Source organism: Amblyomma americanum, chromosome 8 (assembly GCF_052857255.1).
Source record: "Amblyomma americanum isolate KBUSLIRL-KWMA chromosome 8, ASM5285725v1, whole genome shotgun sequence".
NCBI classification, from domain to species: domain Eukaryota; kingdom Metazoa; phylum Arthropoda; class Arachnida; order Ixodida; family Ixodidae; genus Amblyomma; species Amblyomma americanum.
The window spans coordinates 65,612,257-65,639,942 of NC_135504.1; the positions used below are offsets into that span (position 1 = coordinate 65,612,257).

General features: G+C 46.2%; 1 protein-coding gene across 2 annotated transcripts; it reads left to right on the forward strand.

Annotated features, from left to right (window-relative positions):
• The first annotated feature begins 690 nt into the window (after nt 1-690).
• On the forward strand, nt 691-27,686 carry lic (dual specificity mitogen-activated protein kinase kinase lic). Of its 2 annotated transcripts, none has more exons than XM_077635030.1 (9): nt 691-1,729; nt 4,415-4,493; nt 7,528-7,693; nt 14,689-14,808; nt 15,355-15,471; nt 19,951-20,130; nt 21,053-21,130; nt 21,954-22,093; nt 25,483-27,686. In XM_077635030.1, the coding sequence occupies exons 1-9, from the start codon at nt 1,714-1,716 to the stop codon at nt 25,640-25,642; spliced, it is 1,056 nt and encodes a 351-aa protein (XP_077491156.1). In that variant the 5' UTR covers nt 691-1,713; the 3' UTR covers nt 25,643-27,686. The 2 variants fall into 2 exon arrangements, with proteins under 2 accessions (XP_077491156.1, XP_077491157.1); XM_077635031.1 differs by lacking the exon at nt 691-1,729 and adding an exon at nt 4,257-4,275.

Below are 27,686 nucleotides of genomic sequence, written 5' to 3' on the forward strand. Positions count from 1 at the left end.
TCAAAACTATTCGAATTTGGAAGGTTTCGTACGGCTTCCGCGTGTCATTTTTCAACGGGTTCCTTTGTTTTTGTAGTTGCTGTTCCTTCTGAAGGAATCTCACATACCCACATGGAGGAAAAAAAAAAACTTTTTTTTCCTCCATGCATACCCACGGTGGGGGATTGGCCAGAGTTTGGTGCAGATCGAAAGAAAAATTCACCCACACCTAGTTAGCTAGCTAGCTCAAACGGTTCATAAAGAATGAGGAATATAGGAAACAATTTTAAAAGATTTTGAGATGATGGGAATGAAAAATCGAAAAAAAATAATTGAGTCGACACAGATTGATGTGCTTGTAGATAAAAGTTGACCATAGACCATAGACAGTTGACAGTTGACCATAGAGCTACTACTACAAACAGCAGTTGACACTGCACCGACTAGCCCAACAGCGAGCCTCGGTGAACGGCGGTTCCGCTGTGTTGAGCGTTTTGCTTCATTCGGATATCGCGTTTATCTTTTATTTTAGTGTAAATTCTTTACAGAAGGCACTCTCAGCCTTTGTAATTCCAACGAAAAGTCGTGTATAAGTTAAAGAGACATAAAATATTTATTATAGTATGATCCTGACTTCTGTTACAAATTTTCCGAAACCGAAACTCAGCGAGCCGCCTGAACAAGCTTTCCTCCTGGACACGTGCTGCCCTCGTGCGAGGGCCAAGTGCGTTGTCTCCTCCCGTCGCGGCTTTGCGGTCGCGTTTCGCCGGCCTCGGTGGCCCGTGCGTGAATCATGCGGACTGACTAACCGCTGAAGCGCCGGCGCAGAGCATCGGATAAGAACGAGGAAAGGCACAACAAGCAGGCAGGCGGAGACGGCCAACAGCAACCACCGGGGATCCCGAGACGCGCCGTGTACTCGACGTCTCGCCCTTCGCAACTACGACGGTGTGCCTGTGTGTGTCGTGTAGTCCGAGTAGCGCTGTAGCCTGCGGTGCGAATGGAAAGCTGTGCTGCGCCGTAGCGCTCGTCGAGGGAAGAATGGCCATCGGTGGATCGCCGCTCGTGGCACTGTCGCCGACTGTCCTTGGGTCCCGGGATACTGGACGGCACAGCTGACCGTGAAGCGCCGATGAAACCGAGCTCGCCCGTCGCGGCAGCGTCCAGCTCTTCGCCAGGAGTGGTGGAAGTGGAGGGGAGGGGGGGTGCAGCGGATTTTTAAGCCTAATTAGAGAGGGAGATCGACTTCGATTTCGGCGTGTGTTTTCAGCCGTCGCGTTTTCGCGGCCTGTGCCAGCGTTCGATCTCGTGTCCGTTCGCCCTGAGGGGCGAATCCGAAAGAAGTCGCGTGCTGTTGTCGACTTCTCTAGTGCGAACAGCTCCCGCCGTGAACTGGTTGGAGAAGAAGAAAAAAAAAAAAACGTCGATCGTGGACTGAAACTCGCGCGCGTGTGTGTGCCGTGCTCGCGTGAGAGCCACCGCGGAATTCCTTCCCGTGCGCGTTCCGTCCGTTCTGGGCCGAGCCGTCCGTGAGTGGGGTAGCTCTTCCCTTACGTGCCCTGCATAGCATTAACGCTGTGACCACGTGTGCTTTTTCATCCAACGTCGTGTGCAGTGCCTATCCGTTCTGTTCCGACCACTGCCGTCGTAGAAGAGGAACTGCGGTCATCCTCGCCGCCAAAAAGTCTCTGCAAGGAACGCCTTTCACGCGTTCCCCAACGAACATTCGACAGTATGTCGGAGAGATCAGGTGGGTCTCTCGATAGCACCGCGCGAGAGCGGCTGTGCAGGATGTCTTGAACGCGAGCTGAGACTTGTGCTGCTCATGCTGCGGTTGTTTGAAGCCGCTGCCCTGCGCCGCAAAAAGGTTAGCAGAGATTGCTGACCTTTGAACCAAACTTTGATTCCAGACAGGCGCAGTTGAGCAAACTCGGTAAGCTGCGCTTCGATCAATTGATGATCCATTCTTGTGCGCTGAGAAAAAAGTAACCATATAGCGTCTGTGTCAAGTAGATGATGTGCCAAGTCATAATTGGCAACAGAAGTGCAGGGGTATGTCGAGAGGCTGCCTTGTTAGGATCTTGATGCAGCTCATTTGTCATTTACTATGAACTTGCCATGGGCAAATGCTATTTTGCCTTTTCTTTTACGATGCATATTGCACAACACGTTCACCTTCATCTTGTCACACTGCCGTGCCTAAAGGTACAAAAGAACAGTTGCAGGTGATTGATGGTTTATTTTCGTGTACATGGAAGTGAGTGGTGTTGGAACGCGTTCCAGAGTAGAAGGTGACGCGGGCACTCGAAATGCTCACCTCATCACCGACAGAGCCCCTTCCTGGTCGCCACTAAATGCCGAGTAGCGCAAAGGGTCAAATCCAATTAGTAAATCCTATTAATGGATGAAAAGAGTCTTTATGTCTATAAATGCACTTAGAGTAGAGGGAAAGCCCACTTAAATGCATCTAGGCATGGGCTGTGTGCTCATATTAGCCGTCTATACTGACCAGAACTTTTTGTATGTTTCTCTAAACTTTGTACTGTTTGTAGCACGTGCTGCATCCTTGTGGTGTGCAGGGCCATCGAAGTCTTCTTCCGTTCTAATTTTTATTCTATATCTAATTTGTCACCGACTATATGGAGCCTTGAATAGCAGCTAGTGGAATAAGCTGTCCCTTATCAGCAACGCTCGCATCACCGGTCATCTTGTGTGGTGCAAAAGTAACATTGACAACATTGTTTAGGTGGCATTGATAGTGAGCCACAAGGCAATTAAAGGCGCACCTTTGCCTCATTGTAGGCTCACTTCACTATCTACGTAGAGTGCAGACAGGCCATTTGGAAGCTGCTGACACTTTCTTGTATTAGTTCATAGCAGCAAGAGCTTTTTCGCCCTTGAAAAGCTGAGCTTGTGACCCTGCTTGCTTAGTTTGCTGGCCATGAATGAGGTAAAGAAAAAAAAAAACGGAGCACTGCAGTGCTTTGCTGCCAAATGTACAAAATACCAAGCGTTTGCCAAACGCGTACCAGTACATACCAAATGCTGCAGCGGTGGCTCAGTGGTTATGGTGCTTGGCTGCTGACCCGAAAGACACAGGTTTGATCCTGGTCACGTCGGTCGCATTTCGAAAGGTGGAGGCGAAATGCGAGAGGCCCATGTACTCTGTGATGTGCATAACAAAGGTGTGTAACTTGCCGTCTTGCTGAAACAGTGAAGCATCATGTATGGGCTCAGGCTTCTTCATAGTGGGGTGTAACATCTTCAACTTAGTCTTCAGTTGCTTGAGAATGTTTTTCAATGAGGCAAGGAGGTGGCTTTTTCAAATTCTCCTGCTGACGACGAAACTTGGGGAACCTCAGAAACTGCAGATCTAACTGCTATTTTTGTGGCCTAGTGCTTACAAAATTTCTTTGAGTAGTTCTTAGAAGGTCTCTCTCTTTACAGTCTATCGTAAAGTATACAAGCTGTTAGTTGAAATTTTTTTGAGAGAAGTGCTATGTCTGGAATTCAGAGACTAATTCTTGGCCCACTTTTATTTGTAGACCATCTTTGTCAGTTCTGCATTGTGAGAATGTTTTTTTCTCCATTTTTGTGGTCCACAAACTTTTTCTTGATATTTTTCTTGCACATCATTTGAACCTAGCAACGATCGCTTATGTTTTATAAGCCCATGTTGCAGGGTGGTTTAGTGTCCAGAGGGGTCTCTGGGGGGTTGTAAAGGTGCGACAAGAATGTTTAGCCGTCGGCTTTCGCATAGATAGCTGGTCCAGAGGTTCCCACGTACCTGATATCTTTCCAAGAGCACTATCTAAGTTGGCATTTGACCATTTTCTTTTTTTTTTTGATCCCCTGTGTCACCTGTTGGCACCTGTTCTGTTGGCTACGGGTGCATCTATGCTTGTTCCACATATGTTTGCTTTGGATTATGAAGAAAAATAACCTCGTCTGTTGGCATCAGGTAGAAGCCGGGGTTCAGTCGTTATCTCACACTCAACTACTGAACGCCGCCAATGAATGCTGTCTGTTGTGGAAAGCTGACATTGTGTTTGTTTTACTGGAGTTGTCAAGCACAGATAACATTGTGCTGTGCATGAATTGGGTGTGTTTTTCATTTGGAGCACATGTATGTGTTTTCAAAGGGAATAACCTAGAGCTCCGACCATTAGCGTTTTCTCTTGTTCTGAAAATGCGTTGTTCGCTTGCTGAGAACTTGAGCCTTCATTTTCTATATGCGTTTTTTCTGATGAAGCAGACTTTGAAGGTCTTCTTGTCATCTTTAGACCTGTGACATGCGTGAGCAGTTTCAACCTTCTTTTTTACTGTCAGTTTGTTTGGGAACCTGTGTAAAAGAAATAATGCTATGCATGCGTGATGTATCTATGCGTCTTATTCATGTACCATTTCTCTTTTTTTGTGTGTGTTTGGCTTCTAGTTGGGGAGAAGAAACCGGAGAAGAAGAAACCGGAGAAGATCATCATTCCTGAGCCCAACCAGAATCATCAGAACAGAGGGTGAGGTGATAAGCTTTCTCCTTCCAAGATTTGTGCGTGGTATGCTTTTTCCGTAGCCATGCGTCCTGATAAAGGTTTGAATCGGTGTGTCAACTTGTCAGCCCGAGCCTTGGACTCACTGAAGTCTAACGCAAACATCGTCATTCTTTGTGTTGTCTTCTTTTGTTATGTCACTGTTGTATATAGATCCAAGGTTCGCTATTAAGGTGCTGCTATGTGGATCCTTGTGACCATGTGAATTAGGGTCTGCAGAGCATATCAGGTTTGTAATGCTGCTTACCAAATATATCACGTACTTTGTGTGCAAAGACACCTCTATTTAAGCTTTGTTCTAGCTCTTGCTTCAGGCAACACTACTACGCCCTCTCCATGACAAAGGCCCCTTCCATTCCACTCCCCCCACAAATTTGTCCTGTGCCAGCTGTAGCCCACCGTATTCCCTCAAACTTTCTGACCTTGTCTGCTCAGGTTACTGCCGCTCTCTGCTATGTTTGGCCTCTCTTGCAGTTCACTCCAGAGCCGTTGTGGTAGCTCAGTGGTTATGGTGCTGATCCCGGCCGGGATATCTGCGTGCGCCCTCTTATCGTAGTGACCTAATATGAGAGAATCACTGCCAGTCAGGTTCGTAGCCAGCCGCCGCAATGGCTCAGTGGTTATGGCGCTTGGATGCTGACCCGAAAGATGTGGGTGTGATCCTGGCCGCGGTGGTCGAATTTCGATGGAGGTGAAATGCTGGAGGCCCGTCTACTGCGCAATGTCAGTGCACTTTAAAGAAGCCCAGGTGGTAAAAATTATCCAGAGCCCTTCATTGCGTTGTTCCTCATAGCCTGAATTGCTTTGGGACGTTAAACCTCTTAATAAAATGAATGGCCAATTTGGTCGATGTTTTCGATTTATCACTTTTTTTTTCGTAGCAGATGAAATGCCATTGTAGTCGTCGTTGCTGAGTGCAATTGCATCCCTACACACAATGCACAAAAATAATAAAAGTGATTACAACAGCATTGCAGTGAATTCCACTTTGGGAAATGAGTGAATGGCATAAGTGTCAGCCTGTGCAAGCACAACCTGGCCATTGGCGGCTACAGTCGGAATGGTCGAATGAAGCCAGTGCCTCCTTGAGAACAGTACCTGCAGTATTGCGGTTGCCAGTCTGGTTCACTAGGTGACCGTGTGGTGATGCTACCCTATTACCCTATAACAATAAAAGGCTATGCGCGCAAAGCATCGGCGCTTGTCCGCAGGCACACTTTTGAGCAAGTAGCCCTTTTGCAGTTTTGTATTTGTTACGAACATCTTCATCTTTACTAAGTTCGAACTTATAAGGCTTCGAAGTTGACCAGCTAATTGCACCGGCCTGACAAGAAGTTTGCAGTCTGTTGCGTATTGAGTGCAAATGAGCACAAGTGCATGACAGAATATGCATAATTTAATAAAGTAACACCTGATGTTGCAAAATAAACAAATAGAGAGCTTGTGCCTGTAATTTAATGAACTACATAACCAAACTGCTTTGTCGAAGTTTCCCGCCATCAAATAGTGCCCACGGGGAAAATGTCCATCCTCGAACTGCAGCGTGCGCCTCATGCCAGTTTGGTTTTCTTTTATGCAGGTGTGCTTGTTATTATGTGTGCATGTTTTGGCTCAGAGCATGCGCAGTTTTTTTTTTATTATTGACGTGCACATATCAGTCCAGCATGCTTGCACACCAACAGGCTATGGGCGGCTGCGGAGGAATTCTTAGAGACCTCTGGGCTGGTTCACCACCACCAAGTTTCCTTCGAGGGGAAACAAAAATACAGTGCTTACTTTTCGAGGTGGTTGTTTGTACCTCTGTGAGTGCGGACTTGACAGCCAGGCGATGTCCGAGTCTGCGTTATTCAAAAGAATTGCGTTAGTGGCGACGGAAACAGCGGCATGTTGATGCTCAAGAGCATGCTGCAGCTATACCTTATACATTCATCGTGCATGTATATTTTCACCGTTCGTAGGCCGATGGCTGCACCATGAGAGCCAGTGCACCAGTCATGAGAGTGCATTCTTCTTGGGTGATAAATCTCTCACTATATCATCATCATCAGCCTGCAAGATAGAGGCTTCTCCCATATCTCTCCGATTAACCTTGTCCTGTGCCAGGTGCGCCCCTCAATTGCACTTTCACCCGTCATTGCATAGTGGGCATCAGCAGTTTGAATTTGCACTAGCCGTCGTAGGTGGAAAACCTCTGCAACACATTCACCTTCTTTGTTCAAGGACAATAGACAGTACGCCTGTGCAAAGAGATATAAAAAGCATATCTACAAGGCACGTGCATGGCAGTTAAGGTGTGTAAATGAAAAACAAGCAGAATGCTGCACTGAAGACATAGTTAATCAGCTGTGATCGACCGGCTATGTGACACACTCACAACTTGAAGACCTTGCACGAAAGTGGCTTTTTCTGGTAGATCACGGCTGCAGTTTTCCGGTCAGTCAAATCCACTGCGTGATTTGTGACGGGCGGCTTCATGAATTTGCGGAAAATCAGATCTAGAAGCGCCCGTCTCTGACCTTCGTCACGCTGCTCACGCATCAGAACAGGAAGTGCGGCAAGCATGTTCACACTTTACTCCACACAAGTTTCCAGGGGCTTCTGGAGCAACCTCCCGTCTGTCGATACAGTGTCCACAAACCTCTTTAGGGCGTGCAGTACCTGAGTGAGCAAGCAAGCCGCCGCTATGGCTTACTGTTATGGTGCTCGGCTGCTAATAGTATCAAAATCACTAGGTAGGGGGCTGGTGTTCCTCTGTTTTGCCAAGCTCGATCTACGTCATCGGCGGATGTGTGGCTGGTCTGACGGCTCGGATCGATACAGAGGCGGAAATGGGAGATTTTACCCATCGGGTCACGTCCCTTTGACATCATGTTGTTTACAACAGGGAGGGTTATGCTGCTCTATTCTTGAGTTGTGTCCTACTATAATCAATTTAAAATGAGGTCGTCAGTTCAGATAGCAAATATGTGCCTCCTGACACCTGCACGTTTTACACATGCAGGACCCCTCCGCGCAACCTGGATTCCCACGCGAAGCTTGTCGTGGAAGGCCAAGAGATCGAAGTGTCTACGGACGACCTCCAAGTCATCCAGGAACTGGGGCGGGGTGCGTACGGTGTTGTCGAGAAGATGGTCCATGTACCCAGTAACACCATCATGGCCGTCAAGGTGAGGATCCCTGGGTCAGCGATAGAATGGGTGTTGTGCCTTAGGCTCCTCGTCCAATATGAAAGAGAAATATATAGGGCGTTCCAGGAAAGCCCGTCACTAATTTTTTTAAGTAGGTTTCTGAGCTATAAGGATTCCCTTGCAGAATAATAATGTCAGTGGTGGTGGACGCCAGAACAATGGCGAGCCATGTGAACTAGTTTGCTGGCTAACTAATTTCTACTAGTAAACTTTTCAACTATTACAGTTGGACTTCTGGTCACTGTTGATGTTGGCATTGTTTGCCTTCAGCTCACGAATATGAGATGATTATAAGGTATGAGATGTCAGCACATGCGACTATGATCGTTTACTAACTAGCCCACAACCAGGCTTTAGCTAAGATTGAGAGATCAAAATCCAGTGCCTGTGTTTGTGTATGTCTTCCTTAGTCTTAGCCTCTTTTTGTTTTTTCAAATCAAATCAAAATTTATTAGTCTGTATGTGTACGCATTCAGAAATTCTGATCTGCCTGAGCACATTTTGCTTGCTGGCTGATTAGGCAGCAGGTGGAGAAATAACTCTATATGCACACATTTCTTTTCTAAACAGTCATGCTAACATAAAGGGAAAAAAAAAAAAAGGTCTGTGAACACAAAATAGCACATTCAAAAGAACTCAAGCTATACACAAGGCAATACATTTGCGCACCAATTCCTTATGTCAGTCATCATCCTACGCTTGTTATTTGCAACACATAGATCATCAAGAATTTCGTTAAATGCAGCCAGTACATAATAATTGTGCATCTTTCTGCCATAGTTTGTATAAACCCGTGGCTTAACAAAACGTTGCGTTTTTCTCAAGGTGACATCCTTTTTTACGGGAGTCTTATATTCATTTGAATAATAATATCGTGTTAACACAACAAAGTGAAACAGTTCACGAATCTGAAGGATGCCTAACTCATCGTATTTATTTATTTATTTTATTTATTTATTGATACTGTCAGCCGTAGGCCGTTACAGGGTGAAAACAGATACATATGTAAGTTATGTCACACAGCCACAAGTATGAACAGTGCACAATTCAAAATAGTCAAATTGAAAACGACAGTCATCGCAACACAGCTGTCCTGCACTGCAGATACAGACCTAAAGCACAAACGCTAGCGGGTAAATATTTTAGCTTACAACCATAAAATAGCAGTAGGGAAACAAAACGTATGAAAAGAAAAACAAAATTACAAGGATGTCTATTCAGGTAAGTGACGGTACAAGCAATTTTCAAATTGGGGGAGATTGTCTATTTGCAGAAAGGTCTGAGGCAGGGAATTCCACTCTGTTATTGTTCTGGGGAAAAAGGAGTATTTAAAACAGTTAATACGGGCCATCATGGGTGTAATCTGGTAACTGTGGGAGCTTCTTACAGGGCGACACGAACGCTGTTGCAAATAGCAGCTTGTGTTTAAGTTGAAGTGATTATTGCGCAAAAGATAAAGAAATTTTAGCCTGGCGATCTTCCTTCGTTTCGACAGTGAAGGAAGTTGTAATTCTTGCAGCATGTCAGTCACGGAATCAGTATATCTATATTTTGACAGAATGAACCTGGCGGCCCTTCTTTGAACTTTTTCAATCTTATACGTTTGATTTGACTGATACGGATCCCATATGACGCTTGCATATTCCAGTGTCGGACGTACCAGCGCGAGATAGGCAGTTAGTTTTGCTTTTGTGGATGCAAGTTTCAGTTTTCTTCTAAGGTACCACAACTTAGTTTCAGCTTTTGAACATATGTTGTCAATATGTAAATTCCAACTTAGATTAGATGATATAGTGACACCTAAATACTTAAAGGAGTTGACACATGTTATATTCCGCCCATCTATTTCATAACCAAATGAAAAAATATTTTTGGTTTTGTTTGTCAGTGTAATATATGATGTTTTCGTATAATTAATTTTCATTCTAGAAGCTGCGCACCATTGATTAATGGAGTTCAACGCCAAATTTAATGTGAGCTGGTCTTCTGGCTTTGATATGATTGAGTATATTAAACAGTCATCCGCAAATAGCCGGACTGTTATTTGAGGAGGAAGTGAGACTGCGATGTTGTTAACATAGCATAAAAATAATATGGGCCCCAGCACAGACCCCTGAGGGACACCTGAGGGTACACCCAGGACGTCAGATTTCGCACCGTCTACCTCCACATACTGGGTTCTATTAGTAAGGTAAGCTTTAATCCAGTACACAATATCTGTGTTTATGCCTAAGTCAATGAGCCTGTTAAGAAGTTCATCATGGGGTACACGGTCGAATGCTTTAGACATGTCTAGGCAAACTGCATCCACTTGGTCTCTGTTGTTTAAGGCTTTTGAAAAATCATGCAGTGTTTCAACAAGTTGGGTAACAGTAGAGAGCTTCCGCCTGAAACCATGTTGATTGGGATTTAGTTTGTTCGTGTCCTCAAGATATTTGGATAAGCAGTTTGCCACGACGTGCTCAAGCATCTTGCAACAGGAGCAGGTGATAGAAATAGGTCTGTAATTGTCGGGAACGTGCTTGCTTCCAGATTTGTGTACTGGAACTATCCTAGCCTGCAGCCAGTCATTTGGCAAGGAATGTTGCTTCAGTGATGCATTGAATATGATAATTAAATATTTTGCGATCCATTCCGCGTATCTTCTTAGGAACTCATTAGGAATAGAATCAGGACCGGAAGACTTTTTTGTATCTAAATTAAGGAGGAGGGAAAATATTCCTTCATGGGACAATGTAATAGCGGGTGTGTCAGACGGTTTGGAGCATAATCCGCTTATTGAATTCTGGGGCATAGAGTTAGAAGGGCTAAATACAGAATGAAAATAGGCATTACATCTGTTAGCGATTTCTGATTTATCAGTAACAACACAACCATCCACTGTAAGAAACTCCATTTTTTCCCTCGAGGGTGAAAGGTGACGCCAAAAACGCTGTGGGGAGGTTTTCATAAATTGGGTGAGCTTTTCGGAAAAATACCTATCTTTTGCTGTCAATAACTTCTCTTTAAGTATCGAAGATAGGTGCGAAATTTCATTTTGATTCCTTACTCTGTTGCGTTTTCTCCGCTTTATCCTTTGCTTTAGCTGGATTATCTCACGATTTATCCAAGGGTTACGTTTCTTTATCGTTTTTTGACGTTGCGGAACAAACTTTTGCAGGCAGTACCTGATTATATTTTTAAACCTCTCCCACAAAGTGTTGACGTCATCCTCCCCGTGGTAAGAATCCAAGGTCATTTCCAAGTAGTCTATGATGCTGACATCATCAGCATTCGAAAAATCGTTAACAGAAATAGTTAGCCTTTTCGTTTTTTCCGGTGGTCTAAGCCGTTTGAAAGAAACTAAAACAAGGTTATGGTCAGAAAGCCCTTCCTTAACGGACACATCATATTCAGTTATTTTGCTGTTTACAAAAACCAAGTCCAGTATTGATTCCGTACTTGCTCCAATCCTTGTTGTGCGTTTGACAATTTGCGTGAGATCATTATTAAAAGCAATGTCTAACATGACCTCACAGTGTTTAGCATCAGTTGTGCCTGCATCAAGTGACTCCCAAGATATACTAGGCAAATTGAAATCACCGGCAATGATCACACTTGCGTTTCTAGGTACATTATTTGAAACGTATTCTTGTAACGATTCAAGAAATGTAATAGGGGCACTGGGGGGTCGATATACTGCGGCAATAACACAAGAAGAAACACCAACTTTTATCCGGCACCAGATGCTCTCCGTGTTAGGGCAATCCTTCATAAGAACAAATTCGATTCCTTCTTTAAAAATAAGCGCCACACCACCACCGCGCGTGTCACGATCCTTACGTATCATTCGATACGTAGGTGGTACTATCTCACTATCAGTTATTTCAGGACGCAACCATGTTTCTGTTACTGCAATGACATCTGGCTGGTAAAGCATGATAATGTGTTCTAGCTCAGTAGTTTTATTCAGGAGACTGCGTGCATTCAAATTTATCAATGTAAAATTTCTTTCTTTTGTCCCAAACTGTCATTCGTTTTTATTAACAGTAGCAAGCGTGCGTTCTACCCTCACGCGGCAGTGGTTGTCGTCATCCCAGACAAATTCCTCTTTATCAATAAAAAGCCTGTCATGCTCGAGCCGAATCTTTGCGCCATTGTCCTTCTCATGCTGTGCACTTGCCCACAGTTTCTTACGCTTATGTAAAGTCGCCTGGGAATAATCATGTGATAAAGAAGTATTGCTGCCCTTTAGTTTCTTGCAGTTCCTAAATAAATTCATTTTTTCATTGTAGTCGAAGAAACGAACGATCACTGGGCGCACCTTGTCCACACCCCTCTTTCCGAGCCTGTGTATCCGTTCTACCGTGTTAACTCTGACACCAAGGCGTTCGTGGAACACATCGTCCAATACTTTCTTCTTAAGTTCGACGCTAGTTTCACTATCAGTTTCCGATATTCCGAATACGAGAAGATTATTTCGTCGGCCTCGGTCTTCCATCTCGACTATTTTCTGTTGCTGTGAATGGATAGTTACTCCCAGGTCATGCACCAATGCTTCTAGTTTTTCTTCTTTTTTGCGCATATTCAATAAATTGCTCTCAATTTCTAGCATCTTCTCATTCACTTTATCAAATTGCTGGGAAAGCAAACTCTGGTTTTCTTTAACTTGCCTCATATCCTCAATGAGCGCTTTCTGTCCTTTCAAGAGCTCACTGAACATTTTTTCGACAGTATCAGGCCCAGGATTTTGCTCAACATCACCAGCAAGTATCAACAACAATGAGATACATTCCAGTACAAGATCAACACACACTGTGGGGCACGGCAGAACAATAATGAACCTATCATCACTTCTAAAACATTTTTGTTGTTTATTAACCTGTAAGAACAGGACAAAAGGTTCAGCTGGCTTCATTCTGGAGGCCTCGCCGTGCCCACACGAATGCTCGATGAAGACTGAGCTTAAATAGCCAGTGCGGTCCGTTATCATCGACGAAGTTGTAGTCCCAGGGAGCGCATGCGCCAGTCCGTTCCATGCGGTAGCTTTCCACGCAGGCAGCCGCAAAAGATGACCATCGTAGCTGTCGGCAACATAGCACGTACTTGAGGCGTGATCCGATGTTGAAGCATGGCACAGGAAGGCCTGTAAGAACAGGACAAAAGGTTCAGCTGGCTTCATTCTGAAGGCCTCGCCGTGCCCGAGGCGTAGTTTGGTGGCGTAAGATATAGTGTTCACTATTCTTTTTAGGATAATATTTAATGCTCCTTTCTTGTATTCGGAGCAGTTACCATATACAGTAATGCCATACTTTAAAACAGGTTCTACTAATGCTGTATAGATCAGTAGACTAAGGTGAAGCGGAGATTTGCCACGAAGGTGATACATCATAGCCGCAATGGCCCTTATCTTTCTAGAGAGTTAGACGATGTGGTCGCTCCATGTAAGGTGTTGGTCAAAGTGGATGCCCAGATAGAGAACTGTTCGCTCTATTTGCATAGCTTTACAGTTACACTGGTAACAATGGGAAGTGTGAAGATACAGTGGTTGGTTTAAAGTAACAACTTTATGAGGGTTTTTAAAGCATGTCAGTTTAGTTTTGTTAACGTCTTAAAAAATGAAATTTGCGACAACCAGCCAACGACTCCACTTATATCTATTTGAAATGATACCACGCTTGTATGATAATCAGTAGCTTCAAGTGCTAGCGCTGTATCAGCGTATTGAAAAACATTTGACTTTAGCTGTAATAAACCCAAATCGGATACATATACGTTAAAAAGCAGTGGGTAAAGTGTATTTCCTTGAGGTACACCTAATTTACCGTTTTTTAAGATCTCCGTGCGTATTATCAAGCATCACGCACTGCAACCTATCTGTAAAATAGTTGACAAAACAACTTGTTAAAATGACCGCGGAAACCAGGTGAGCTTAATTTTTCAAGTAGTAGCGTATGGTCTGTCATGTCAAATGCCTTTTCCAGAAATAAGGCTAACACAATGTGATTATTTTCTAGTGCATTGTAAACATAGTCAGAAAATTCTTCAAGAAGTGTAGTCGTACTTCTATTCCTTGTGAAGCAAAATTGCGCAGCACTGTTCAAAGAGTATTTTTCTCAGAATGATTCCATAACATATGCAGCATGCTTTTCCATAATATGGGCTATTGATGACAGTACTGCGATTGGCCCATAATTTGTAAAATCACCTTTCTTCCCGTGTTTGGTATGGTGCACTTAAAAGCTCAAGTTTTATGCAGCGGAAACACATTTGTTTGATCTTGTCTGCATCAGGCATACTAGAAAGGCTTTCCCCAATTTTAGCTGCACATAATTTGAAAAAGTTTTAGCCTTCTTTAAGTTTGAGTAATCAGGAGTTGACAGTGTGTGTGTAAACAAAAATTGAAAATTGGTTTTTGGGGAAAGGAAATGGCGCAGTAATTGCCTCACATATGTGGGTGGGCACCAGAGCCTCAAGAGAAGGGATGAAGGTGGGAGTGAAAGAAGAAAGAGGTGGGGCTAGGAGTAATTTCAACTACCTGACCACCTGCAGGGGATCTTTAACGTACACTGACATTGCACAGCACATGGGTGCCTTTGTGTTTAGATGGAGGCGAAACGCTTCACACATTAGCGCCTTGGGCACAAAAGTGGCACCTGGCACCGGTTTCGTCTGGTGCGTAAGGTAGGAGTGACGGTACAGAGATGCCTGCGAAGGGCGAAAGAGCAGGTGTGAGCTGTTAGGTGGCGCAGAATGCAGTTTTGTCGCACTTTCCCATGTCCCGCAATATTTCGATCTCAACAGTATATATACTGCAACACACACCCCATGATCTGTGCACATCCTTCTCAGCGAGCCATGGCAAGCGTACTGGGGCATTTGTTGGGGTCGAAAAGCCTCACTGTGTGCCTGCACTGTGGCTACATGCCTGTGCAGATGTATGCTTGTGAGCAACAAGTCACGGTTTCTTTTTATTCCTTTTGTTGCATGTGCAGAGGATCACCTTCACCGAGTGCAACGAGGAGCAGAAACGCCTGCTGATGGACCTTGACGTCTCCATGCGCACAAGTGACTACCCCAACACGGTGCAGTTCTACGGGGCACTGTTCCGAGAGGTATGCACAGCATGCTTGGTTCCTCTGTGGCCTTTGCTGAAATGCCGTGAAAATAACATTCTCATTCAGTTGTTGGTATCGTCTCGGTTCTCTGGGATGAACTGTCACGGAACCATGTGTTTTAAACAGGAGTGCAAAAACTTGATTCTGGTCAAGTGAAACAAGTGAGGACAAGTGGAACAGCATGCTGGATTTCGTGCATCAATCTGAATACAGTATGCCGTGTTTGCAAAATGGTAACACCACAGACAAATTGGAATTTCTGAAATGTGACATGCCATCTGTAACAGCGGGCAAGAGTGTAATAATCTCCCATTTCCTGCTAGGACATTACAGAGAGATGGTGTGACCAGGTGTTGTACTGAATTTCTGGCAACTCTAATTATCATTTCAAGTGCATTTTCATTCTTATCTCCTCCTCACAAATTGAGTTCCCAAAGTGAGGGACTGTTTGGTGCATTGAAGTATAATTTGGCCTGAGCAGTCAAATGTAATGGGGCGTGATACGTGGAGAATTCAAATGCTGCATATCCACCGCATTTGCAGGGTGATGTGTGGATCTGCATGGAAGTGATGGACACCTCGCTGGACAAGTTCTACCACAAGGTGTTCAGCCTGGGAAAGACCATTCCTGAGAGCATCCTGGGAAAGATCGCCTTCTCGGTGAGGAGTCGCTGCTCACTTTTTTCACTGTTTTCTCTGGCGCTAGTTTTAACATCCTCAACAGCCAGGCACAAGTCTTGTGAAATACAGTGAAAGCTTGTTAATTTGAACTTCACTTATTTGACTTTTCAGATAATTCTATCTGTATCACTTTGTCTGTTCATGCTCCATTGCAGTCTACTACCCAAACGCAGTTCGAATTAATGAGCTTTTCCTACATATCAGAGCTGCAGCATCATCCAGCAAGGGTGGTCATCTCAGTATAGTACGTCGGTTCAAGCTAGTGGGAAATCGGCGTGAATGTTCATATAATCCTAAGGAAATCGCTGAAGAAGGGGAACATTGCCGTTTATCTGTATGTATTGTTTGTATGTATTTGTTTATGTATGTTTGTTTGTATGTATGTATGTATGTATGTATGTATGTATGTATGTATTGTACCCTGTGCAAATCGCCGGACCATGACATTCGCTCCCCCGCTTGTCCAAAGAAGAAGCAAGCGAAGAAGTTTCACAAGTCGCCTGCAAAAATGGATGTTCCTACAAGTAACCGCTTTGCAGCTCTCGCGTGTGATGACAACGACTTCCCTGAACTTCCTTTATCTGAGCCTGCTGCTCACCATACGTCTCCTCGCCAGCGTACATATGCACAAGCGGCTCACCTTCCCGGATCAAATGGTACGCCAAAACGTCCAGTGCATCCATCACATGTGGATACCACAGATGAAGACACAGCTTTAGACAATGCAATCGCGGAGGCTCGCCGCCGACTAGACGAACTCACCCAGCGCCGGGAACAGCGTCGTTCTCAGTCCTGTCGAAGAATTCTCATAACTCGGGAGCAATCATCAGAGGAATCACCTAGGGTAAGAACTGGGCCACAATCAGGTGCCGACAACCTGTTAGCCGTGAATACCCCGACAGTGGACAAGATATTAGCGCTGATGAAGCAGGTGACATCCCTCATCGTGGAAGCTCTTCGGACTCGTCATGGATAGCGCATCATCATCGGTGGTGGTGCAGTGGAACTGTCGAGGATTCGCTAATAAGGCCTCTGAAGTGAACATCCGCCTTCGCGACGGAAAGCTGAGGGCATGGGCGTTCCTACTGCAAGAGCATAATACACTCCCACGCCTTTCAGGTTTCTGCGCATACCATTCACCATCTATCCCTGATCGCCGTTGCACCGCCTCCTCCCTCAGCCCAGGTAAATCTGCAATTTATGTTCACAGTTCAGTTCCGCACACACCACTCGACCTTTCACGGTGGTGCAACACACGTCAGGAGGTTGTCGCCCTTCTCGTAAAACCTGCACGCACACCCCTTATTCTAGTTTCTTTTTATAGTCGTCCTGGCTCCGCATCTCCCAATCTGGGATGGGTTCGTTTTCTACGTTCTACCAACTCGGGTATCCCTATTCTAGTTGGTGGTGACTTCAACGGCGCACACACTGCGTGGGGTTACCCATCGGATTCCTCAAGGGGTTCACACATCCAAGGGAGCTTTTCGGATCATTCCTTTCAACTTTTAAACCACCCGAATACTTCTACCCGCCCACGAGGTGGCCCGTATTCACCTGATTTGACTTGGTGGCTAGGCCCCGGTAACCCTCGTTGGGCTGTTGATTCTGATACTTGGGGTAGCGATCACAGCCCTATTTTTATCTCCCTCACGCCTACGCGTCTACGGAAAATACGCCGCACTGTACGAATAACATCATGGGACTCTGTACGCGCAGACAATCATTTATTTACATTCAACCCCTCTTCAGCATTGTCTACTCTATCTGCTGTTCTCGCTACTCACACTATTACCACTACTGTAAATGAAGACGACCCAAACCCGGACATACATCTCTTGAATCTGTGGGCTCTTCGTCGCCAGGCGGATCTTTACGCTACTCGTCATCCCGATGACCCTTCGGCTCTTCCTACTCTTCACCGCGCTACCGCACGGGCGCGGCGCTATGCAAAGCGGCTAGGCAGGCAACGCTGGGCTGCATGGTGTGCCCGCCTGTCCTCTACGCAGGGCAATCGACATCTTTGGAGAGTGTTTCACGCCATGGAGCGCCCTTCTCAGGTTGCAGATTACACAGAGAGCATTCGCCTCGCGCTAAATGTGGATGAGGACACATTTGCACAACAAGCGGCCCGTTAATTTTTTCCAAACCATGACTGCACCGCTACGTCTCCACCTGACTTATCGGTAACAGAGCCCCCCGATGGGATTACTTCTGACCTCACCATGGCAGAGCTGCTGGCCTCCATTGACCGTTTAAAAACTACTACTACTCCCGGGCACGACGGCATACCTAACTCTTTATTCCGTAACTTGGAAGGGAGGGCTTTGGAAACCCTACTTGATACTTTTAACGAAGTGTGGCTTTCTGGCGTCATGCCGGGAGACTGGAAGCATTCTATTGTGGTTCCAATACCCAAGTCAGGTCAGCCTCCAGTATCTCTCTCGGCCCTTCGTCCAATTTCCCTTACCCCTACCATCTGCAAGCTTTATGAAAACATTCTAGCCGCACGCTTATCATGGTGGCTGGAATCCCATGATTGTTACCCAGACTCCCAAATTGGTTTCCGCCCACAGATTGGAACGGAGGACGGCCTTGCTACTTTGGCTGCTGACGTGCTTGACCACTCTCCACATAGTCACCTTGTACGAACCGTAATCGCTACAGACATAACAAAGGCATATGATAACATCCTTCACTCTGCCATTCTTGCCTCCCTTCAAAATCTTGGTCTCCCTCACTGGTTCCTCCTCTCCATTCACGCCTTTTTAGCAAATCGAACCTTCAGCGTGCGTGTCCACGGAAAGCCCTTTGGTAATTTCACTTCCAATAGAGGAGTGCCGCAGGGCTCCGTTCTCGCCCCCACATTATTTAATGTGGCTTTAATTCCTCTTGTTCGAGCCCTAGAGACCATCCCTTCTATCCGCGTGCTTGCATATGCCGATGATATCACCTTGTGGTGCTGTCATCCAGATGCGTCTATTCATCAGTCGGTCCTTCAACACGCGCTGGATGTATTGACATCTCGCCTCCCACCTCTGGGTCTAACACTCTCTCCTACTAAATCATGTTTCATTCGAATTGGAAATAAAGCCGCCTTACGAAAAGCTCCCCCTTTAAATTTTACGGTACATAATTCTGTGATTCCTCAGGTAGAAACTGTTCGTATTCTTGGTCTTCTCCTCCATACATCTGGGACTGGCACCCCGTGGCTGACAGCCACCCGTAAATCGGCTCACGCTACTCTAGGTCTGATTCGTCGCATCTTCATCGTTTAAAGACACTTCCACCGTGGTCCTATTGCCAGCTCACTGACAATCGCCCCACTGTTTCCCCGTCGGTATCAGCAGCGTATCTGCCTGAAGGGTGCATATTATACACGGATGCATCTCATTCTGCAGAGAGGGGAGTTACTGCTGTGTATAGTCCATCTCATCCGCATCTCAACTCTCGCGCAACGTATACTGCGGATACGTGCACTCCCCTGGCATTGGAACTTCAAGCCATTTACAATGCCATTGCTTCCCTTCCGCTCGTTCCAACATTCAATACAGTTCACATTTACACCGACTCCCGCGCCGCCCTTAAACAGCTTAAGGCTGTTCGACGAACGTTCCAGATTTCACAATCTATTCATGTGCTCTGCGCAAAGTATCCATGCCCTGTGCGCATACACTGGATTCGTGGCCATGCCCAGGATCCACATAACATTCAAGCGGATGCTATGACTCATCTTCATACATTAGACGATACGCCACCTTCCCCTCTTCCCCCAGATCCGCTCCTGTCCCATGTTTCCGATTCCGAAGTTCTGCGCCAGCGAACACGCGCTCTAATTCCTCCGTGTTGGCACCCTCTCCCCCGTAGTCTTACTCGGCAGGAGGAGGTATCCGTGCGCCGGATTCGGGCAGGGGCGGCTCTGACACCATCTGTCCGTCATCGGTGGCGTGCCAAAGATCTGCCACTACCTGGCAGGTGCCCTCACTGTGGCGCTGCACCGGACATGTGTGATGTGCGGCACTTGTTGTGGACGTGCCCAGCGACGGCTGCTATCAGAAAACGGCTCCTCAGGGAGGTGGGCCTGTGGTGGAACCGCGAAAGTGACTTCGTGAAGTGGACAATGGACAACCGTTTCATTAACAACCTCTGCGACTACCTCAGCTCAACGGTTCTTCACTCCTTCTTTTAACTTTCAATCCCGTGCATTCCTTCCCCCCCTTTCCTTTTTCACCTCATGGCACACTTCTCGAATAAAAAAAAAAATCTGTATGTATTGATCAACTCTCGTTTCTTTTGGCACGTAGGTTCAGTTTTCCGACAGTGCACCTGTGTGTGCATTGTTAGTGTGCCCTTCGCTCACTCGCAAGCATGTTTGCAGCTTCACTGCAAGGCTGTTCGAATTGAGGAAACGAGTCTTGCGCTGAGACATCTCTGCATGTCTTTCTCCCCTGCCCTGTTCAGGTGGTGAGCGCCCTGCACTACCTCCAGAGCAAGCTGCATGTGATCCACCGGGACGTGAAGCCGTCCAACATCCTGCTGAACCGGCGGGGAGAGGTCAAGATGTGTGACTTTGGCATATCAGGCTACCTAGTCGACTCGGTGGCCAAGACGGTCAACGCCGGCTGCAAGCCGTACATGGCGGTGAGTGGTGGGCCCGCTTCTTCTTCACACCGTACGGTCGGTTACCACTTGTGACGTCAAGCAATAGCGCTTCACATGTGTTGAGGTCGGAGGCTTGGCATTGAGTGGGTCTTTCACACAGCGATGCTGTTAGTTGCACCTGATTGTGATCACGAGGAAAGATAGGGAAAGCGCTGTAGCTGTTTCACTCTAGGTGGGTACCCCTACTGTACCGTGAGGGAATGGATGAACGTAGAGTGACGGCGTCGTAGTGAAGGGCTCTGGAAGAATGTTGAGCAGTGCTGTGGTTCTTTGATGTGCACTGACATCACATAGCGCATGGGCGTCTTTAGCTTTTCATCTCCTCTTCAGGGAGACCTACTGGCTTTAAAAAGGTGCTTCCGTCCCTCCCTGCCTGGCATGCATGCAGCACCTCAAGAAATGGCCAGATTCTGTTAATAATGCTTTCTTTTATACTGTGAGCAATAACAGCATAGTCAGTCCCAAAATAAAGGGGGCTGGAGGAAAGGTGGGGCTCGAGGTGTGTGTTCCAAAATCCAGAAAGCACTCCAAAGAGCCAAAGGGTTCCACTGAATCCCTTTTGAGAACCCCTGTATTAGATTGTACTCAAGTCTTGACTGTGCTCTGCCCCGTTTGCATGCAAGAAGAAAGAACAGCCTAGCAGTGGCATTCTATTTACAGAGGCACACACGCACCTTCTCATCTCTGCACAATACCGTACATCAGTAGAGATGAGGTCGGTGATGAGAGCTTGAGTAGGTTGTGGGAATTAGTGAACGAAAGTGTTGTTCAGGTCCTATTTGCAGCGGCGTCCTGGAAATCTAGACGTGTACGTGCAGTGCAGTTCTGGTATTCCTGATTATTGTAGAGATGAGAAAGCTGGCCTGATGTCTGTTTCCCTGCTTTTCTTGGATGTTTGCAGCCTGAACGAATCAACCCTGAGAGCTCAAACATGGGCTATGATGTCAGGTCTGATGTCTGGAGCTTGGGCATCACCATGGTAAGAAAGACTATGTGGGACAATTTTCTGGAAGCTTTTTAGGGGAAGGATCTTTAAAGAAGTTGACCGGCTTCTATGTTAGCTTGGCCAGCTTTTGAGGTATCCATGGCCTCCGTGCTTCATGGTTTATGTGACATGCCTGAGTGCTAAGCCATATAGTAACTGCCTCTGCTTAGGGTGAAAAAAAATGTAATTCAACTTCTAAAAAAAAAAAAGATACTTGAAAAATTGAGGCAGGGTGTGAACAGTCTCATGTTTCGTCAACTATTGCAGTGTTGCAATAGCTTTTCTTTCTTGCGGTCTGTCTTCATTGGCTACAAGTGTACCGTTGTGGAACTCATAGAGTGTCACTAGACCAAGGTCTTGCTATCGCACTCACAAGAAACTGGGTTAAACTGTGTTTTCTAATCAGCATTTTTTTTTTCTAGCATTCATTGCATTGTGACCCCTCAAGCGAGTTATTGAAACAAAAATTACTGCGGTATTGTTAAGTGGCTGCGAGAGAGCAGGGCGGCTCAAGGAAGAAACGCAAGCTGATGATATCCTAGCTAAAATGGAGAAGAGGAAATTAACATGGGCAAGGCATGTAATGCAAAGGCAAGACAACTGACGGTTCATTAGGATAATGGAGCTTATTCCAAGAGATGGCGAGCGTAGCAGAGGGTGGCAAATCAGGTCATGGTTAAGGGAGGTCATCAGGCTGATGATGAACTCTGAAGAGTTCTGTAGCTCTTCAAGCTCTAGTCTAAACCATAGCGAAGGTGCCTTTTGAGTATCGCACCGCTTGTGTGGTGCACCACTGCTCTTTGTTTTTCCCCCACAGATCGAATTGTCTCTAGGCAGGTTCCCATACCCCAACTTCCGAACTCCATTTGAGCAGCTCAAGCACGTCGTTGAAGACGACCCTCCTAGACTGCCCACAGGACAGTTCTCACCCGAGTATGAAGATTTTATCAATGCCTGGTGAGTGGTGATACCATGTCAGCCTCTCTCTCTCTCTCTCTCTCTCTCTCTCTCTCTCTCTCTCTCTCTCTCTCTCTCTCTCTCTCTCTCTCTCTCTCTCTCTCTCTCTCTCTCTCTCTCTCTTTTTGCTGTGCCCAATCACATTTTCGATTTGTCTGCTGGCAGGCTGAGTACAGAAACTCTTGGTCAGTCCGGCCGAGAGATCACGGCATACATCTTATTGTTGTGAATATTGAAAAAGTTCATTGCTAGACCATGTCCTGGCACCCGTTTGTATGGATTGCTTTGACTGATTCTTTGTGACTGCATCTTAATGGGTACAATTGGGCGTATGTTTTAACATTTTACTGTTCCTTACCTGTGGGATGAATTCCTCTCTCAGCAAGGTCACGTGACTGATTATCCTCACCGTGAATTGACATCATCACATACCAAGGCCACGTGACTTATTGTTATCACTTACATGACTGATGAGTAAGGCCCCTAGTTTCCTGTGATACCGCAGAAAATCCTAGATTTAAGTATTTTTCGAGAAATTTTCTGCTGACATTCTCTTTTTTGATGCAGCTGCTATTATGGACATCAGTAGAAAGGATAGTTTGATGGAAAAATGACTGTTTTCCCGCATTTGCGTGAATAAAGTGTGAGGGAGGAGTTTCAGAACTCAGGAGAACGGGCCAACTATAGTCTAACCCCCCCCCCCCACAGACATGCACCCAAATGCACGCACAAAAAATGCAATGCAGACTGCACACCAAAATACGAAAGCAGTGAATACTTAGACATTAGTATTTAGGGGAAAATGCTTCAGATGCACGTGCCACAATTCAGCAAACCCAAGCCTCTCCGACTTAATGCACGCAGCCTCTCGTGCAGCAAGGGCCCGGCGAGCCTCTCATAGGGATAATGCATCAAAGACCTCGAAAAAATATGCACGCCCTGCTTCGTACGACGGTCGGCGAGAACCGTCCAGAATGAGAGACGCTGGCAGAGCACTTTATTGGCGGGCATGATGTCAACCAAGTTGGTTCCAGATCGGAATTAAGACAGAAATGTACAGTGGACTCTCATTAAACGGAACCTCAAGGGACCGGGAAAATATGTTCCGTTTATCAGGAGTTTCGTTTAGAGAGAGAAAGTTCAGGATTTCGCAATCCTTGGTCCCGACGAGGCAGGTGTGCGCGCAGTTAGCAGTCTCCACCGAAGCGGATCTCAAATGCGAAATCTAGATAATAAAGAGAACGGTACTCTATGGGCACAAACTTTATGGCACAAAAGCAGTAATCAGTGAAGTTTTTTTTTTTTTTTTCAAAGCACTACTGAAATTTTTAAATAAATGTCAATAGTCCACTATTTCCGTGGAAATCAGTGGGAACTGCAATTTATTGGCTTGTGAAAAAGGACTTTATGTTTGCTTGTTTTAGCTCTTGCAACCGTTTCCTTTGGATGGCGCCACCCATACTAGACAGGCTGCTCATTTCTGCAGAATTTTGAGGAGCCGTCTTGATCGCCAGTCCCCGCATGCTGTCGTGTCTGCAGCGGCAGCCTCCCCTGAAACCGCACAACACACTATGCCATTCCGATCTTTAATTCTCGTCAACCACCCTTCGCTGCGAGAAAACCGGAAACGTCCAAAGATGGAAATCGGAATGGGGGGGGGGGGGGGGGGGCGGCAGAGATGCGTACTGCGATGGGGCTGCGCGTTCACCGTTCACGTCAAGTTGCAGTTTCGAGCCTATTTTAGTTTCCGTTTACATGGTGGTCGCAAAATTTTTTTCCGATTAACGGGATTTTTTTTACATTGATTTAATACAAAACCAACCAACTGCGAGGCGTTTGTTCCATTTAAGCGTTGGTTCCATTTAACCGACTTCCGTTTATCGTGATTCTACTGTACATGCAACAGTGTGATTGAGTGCATGACAGGCTGTAATAACGGTTCTGCCCATGGCTCAGACTGACTCCACGCATGCAACCCGCGGCCGTCGGTGTGAGGCAGCTCGCTTAGCCCTTTTTATGCACTATTCGCTGACGAAGGCGTTAGGGAAATCAACTGTGCATTCATACCAGCATGATGTTATGGTATATGCGGTAACAAAATTATACATTTCTGTGGCCATCGGCGGCTAGTTTCAAAGCACTTTCAGCTGTGGCTTTTCCTCGGCTTAACACGGCACTGAGCACGTTAGGCCTAGCGACACTGAGCGTGCCAGGAGTGAACAGCGCACTGTCACCCGGTGGGCCACACATCACTGCTGTAAGCGCACCGTCGGCACATTCACGTAGCAGGCAATAATCGTGTTTTATTTTTTTTTCTTCGTGATGCGAATTCGTAGTGCAGACACTGCTGCCTGCCGCAGTGTCTGTATTTCAGTGACAGCGGTTCTAGAAGTCTTAACAGAAAGACGTGTCACTGGCATGGTCATGCTGTGCGCCGTAAAACATCTTTGAAGAGCTGGAGCAGCCATATTTCTGGCGCGTCGTCCAAATCATCATTTTTGAGGCGCATGTGACATTTACTTGACACGCAGGGACAGAAGTGCACGCGCGCCTCATTTAAGCCACCGCTTCTACCCTGAAAAGCCTGGCTGCATGCGGCCGCAAAACTAATCCTTGCTGCATGAAAATGGGCGATTTTATAACACGCGGACAAAAGGACTTAAAATAATTTTTGGAAGCCAGAGTAGCCGACGCATTTTTTATGCAAATGCTTCACTTGTGCGAGATTTTTGATTAAACGATGCCCTGGTTATACGACAGTTTCACGGGGTCCCCTGAAAGTTGTGAAATCGAGGTTCTACCGTATTTCATTCAACTCTTTCAGTGCCTTCTCTTTTCCAACGACCTGCAGCCCCTTCTTTCTATATCTGTACGGACCATCTCCTTCAGAATCGCACGCCACACGATTTGACCCAATGTCAATACAAAGCTGCCTTCTCCTAGTGGTCTTTAATCTTAATGGCGAAGGTCAGTTTAGCTACCCTAAATAGCTTGGAAAAAAAATACATTCACACCTTGGATCTGAACCACTGGTCATTTTTGCAAGCGGATTGTGAGATGGCGTCAAGACAGTTATTTTTTTATATGGATTCCCAAGGTTAGGCTTTACTGCCTTTCACTTCCAAACAGTGATCGTGAAGCGCTTTTCGGTCTTGATGTTGCGAGTTTGAATGGCTGTAAGAGAAAGCTTCATTTTCAGCATCAGATGCATCCCTTGATGCCATGCAAATATCGGTATGGCCAGAAAGAGCCACGCAATCGTTTTTTGCTAAGAACAAAAATCGGATGGAGCTTCCCTCAATGTTTCTTCTACAGCTGGCTACGAAACTTTTGTGTCAACTATGTGTGCACTCTGTCAGCTTTTTTTTGTGTTTTTTTGTTTCTTCTAGCCTTCAAAAACAGCCGGCGAAAAGGCTTACCTACCCGCAGCTACTCAACATGCCATTCCTCCAGCGCCATTCGGATGGCTCGGTGGAGATGTCTGAGTTCATCGCAGAGATTCTGGATGGTACGGACAGCCCCAAGAAGGAGTCTTCGCCTGCGATTTAGCAGCAGCCTTTCAGGCCGACCAGGGAGAGACACTCAGTGATCACGTGACTGTGTCCAAGGGATCCCAACATCGCAAGACGCTTGCACAGGGACTTTCCCAACATATCGCACCGCCTCGTGCAACTGGAGCACCATGACGGCGGCACTGTGACAGAACGACTCAAAGGCAGTCCTGATGCTCCGATTAGGCCGACAGCATTGCAGAACTGCGTATGTGTGCTGCTAGTGGCACAGTGTATTGACGTGGACGGTCTGACAATCTCTGCAAGATTGAACTCTGCAGTTTGACATGGCTCTGGAAACTTGATGGCCACCCTTCAGGCCAGGAACTTTTATAGAGGCCATTACAAAGGTGTATTCACGATCACAGAACAGTTTTCTTGGAGCTTGAGAAGGCATCTGGCTGTGTGACGCTGTGGTATACTTGGCTCGCACTTGGGAGACTGTCTTTTAGTTTCCAAGTGGTTTGAAAGAGCTGCATGCAGCTGTCTCCATGTCAGTAGGCATCGTTGAGTGCCCAGTGAGGATGATTCACTGCCTCCGTACCGTTGTCTCTGAAATGCTGACGATGTATCTGCTGGGACTTCAGAAAAATTCCTGATCGGCATGTCTGGCAGAGTGCAGTTAGAAGAAGAAAGCTGTGACATCGCAGTAACCTGAATGCCGTCCTAGCTGATCCATTGTGATGGTTTGAGCCAGACTGCCACACAGTAGCGAGTTGTCCTAACAGATTTTCAGCTTTGTTTTATTGGAAACTTGGTGTTAGCAGTGCCAACGGCGATCTGGTGTTACCGTGTTGTTTGGTTCACTACGGAGGCACAAACTGCGTGGACAAGGTGACGGAAAGAGCATCCTCGGTGAAGTGGACGAGAAAATCAAAGCACCAGGCTTCGAGACTAGTCTCTCTCTGTTCACCTTATTCGTACACCATGCCACCAATGTTTGACTGCTACTGACCCGACATAGTTCAAATGTGGCAACGTCTCAGGTCTCCGAGTTTGCGTACTCGAGCGCATCATCACTCCTACCTGCCACAGCCTTTGTCAAGCCCTTCTTCTTGTTGGGGAAAAAAAAATAGCTATCAAAACTTTGCCTTGCTCAGTCAAGAACTGTGCTGTGTAAGGATAGATCTGATAGGGGGTGTCGCATTGCTGCTGCGGATTTGTGAAGGCATGTGCAAACTGTTCTCCAAGATGCAGGCACTGCAAGCTGTGAGGAGCAACGGGAGAAGTGGTTGGCATTTTTGGTTGAGAACTCGCGACATGCTTTTGTGGTCGAGAAAACAGTTATCTAATGTTTTGAATTGACCATTTAGGACTGCTCCATTACTGACGAGGTCAGCAGCACTGATTGCAGGTGCTGTGCTTTCTGCGTGTTGTTAATGGCACACACTGTGCTGGCTAGCCCCTGCAGCCCTTGTTTTTGGCCGCTGTTATAACGTTGGAATAACCCAACAGGCCGAGAAAATGAAATGCATCTGTGGCATCAACGTTGTTAGCAGCTCCCAGTTTTTTTCTTCTCTTCTTGAGGAGTTGGTATTCGTAACAAATGTGCGTTGAGACGCAATACAGATGTCTCGCTAGCTTTGTTGAAGTGCAAACATTAATTGCCTACCAGAGCTAACACCATGACCATGCGCTTTTCCTAATGGTACTAGCACTTTTGATTGGCAGGAGTGACAAAATGTTGGCGAGATACCGGGTCTCCTGGGTGTTTTGCGCGCCGTCCGTTGACTGCTGGGGAGTTGTTGACAACATGTGACAGCTGTTCTTACACTTGTGGCATGGTTTTGACAAGCGGAATTTGGAAAGTTCGCTCATGCTTTTTCAGCGAGAATTTTTGCCGCGCATGTCTTCTGGGAGCTTGCCATTTGCGAATGCTGCATGCTAGATGCCTACTCGCAGCCTCCGTGAAAAGTGCCTGTAAATTTACCCTTTTTCTTTTTCTGACGTTGTTCTTATATTAGAAACTATTTCTAGTGACTTCTGCCATTGACCTGCTTTGTGGCAATAAAATATGAAAGTGACGACACTCGTCAAAAGGA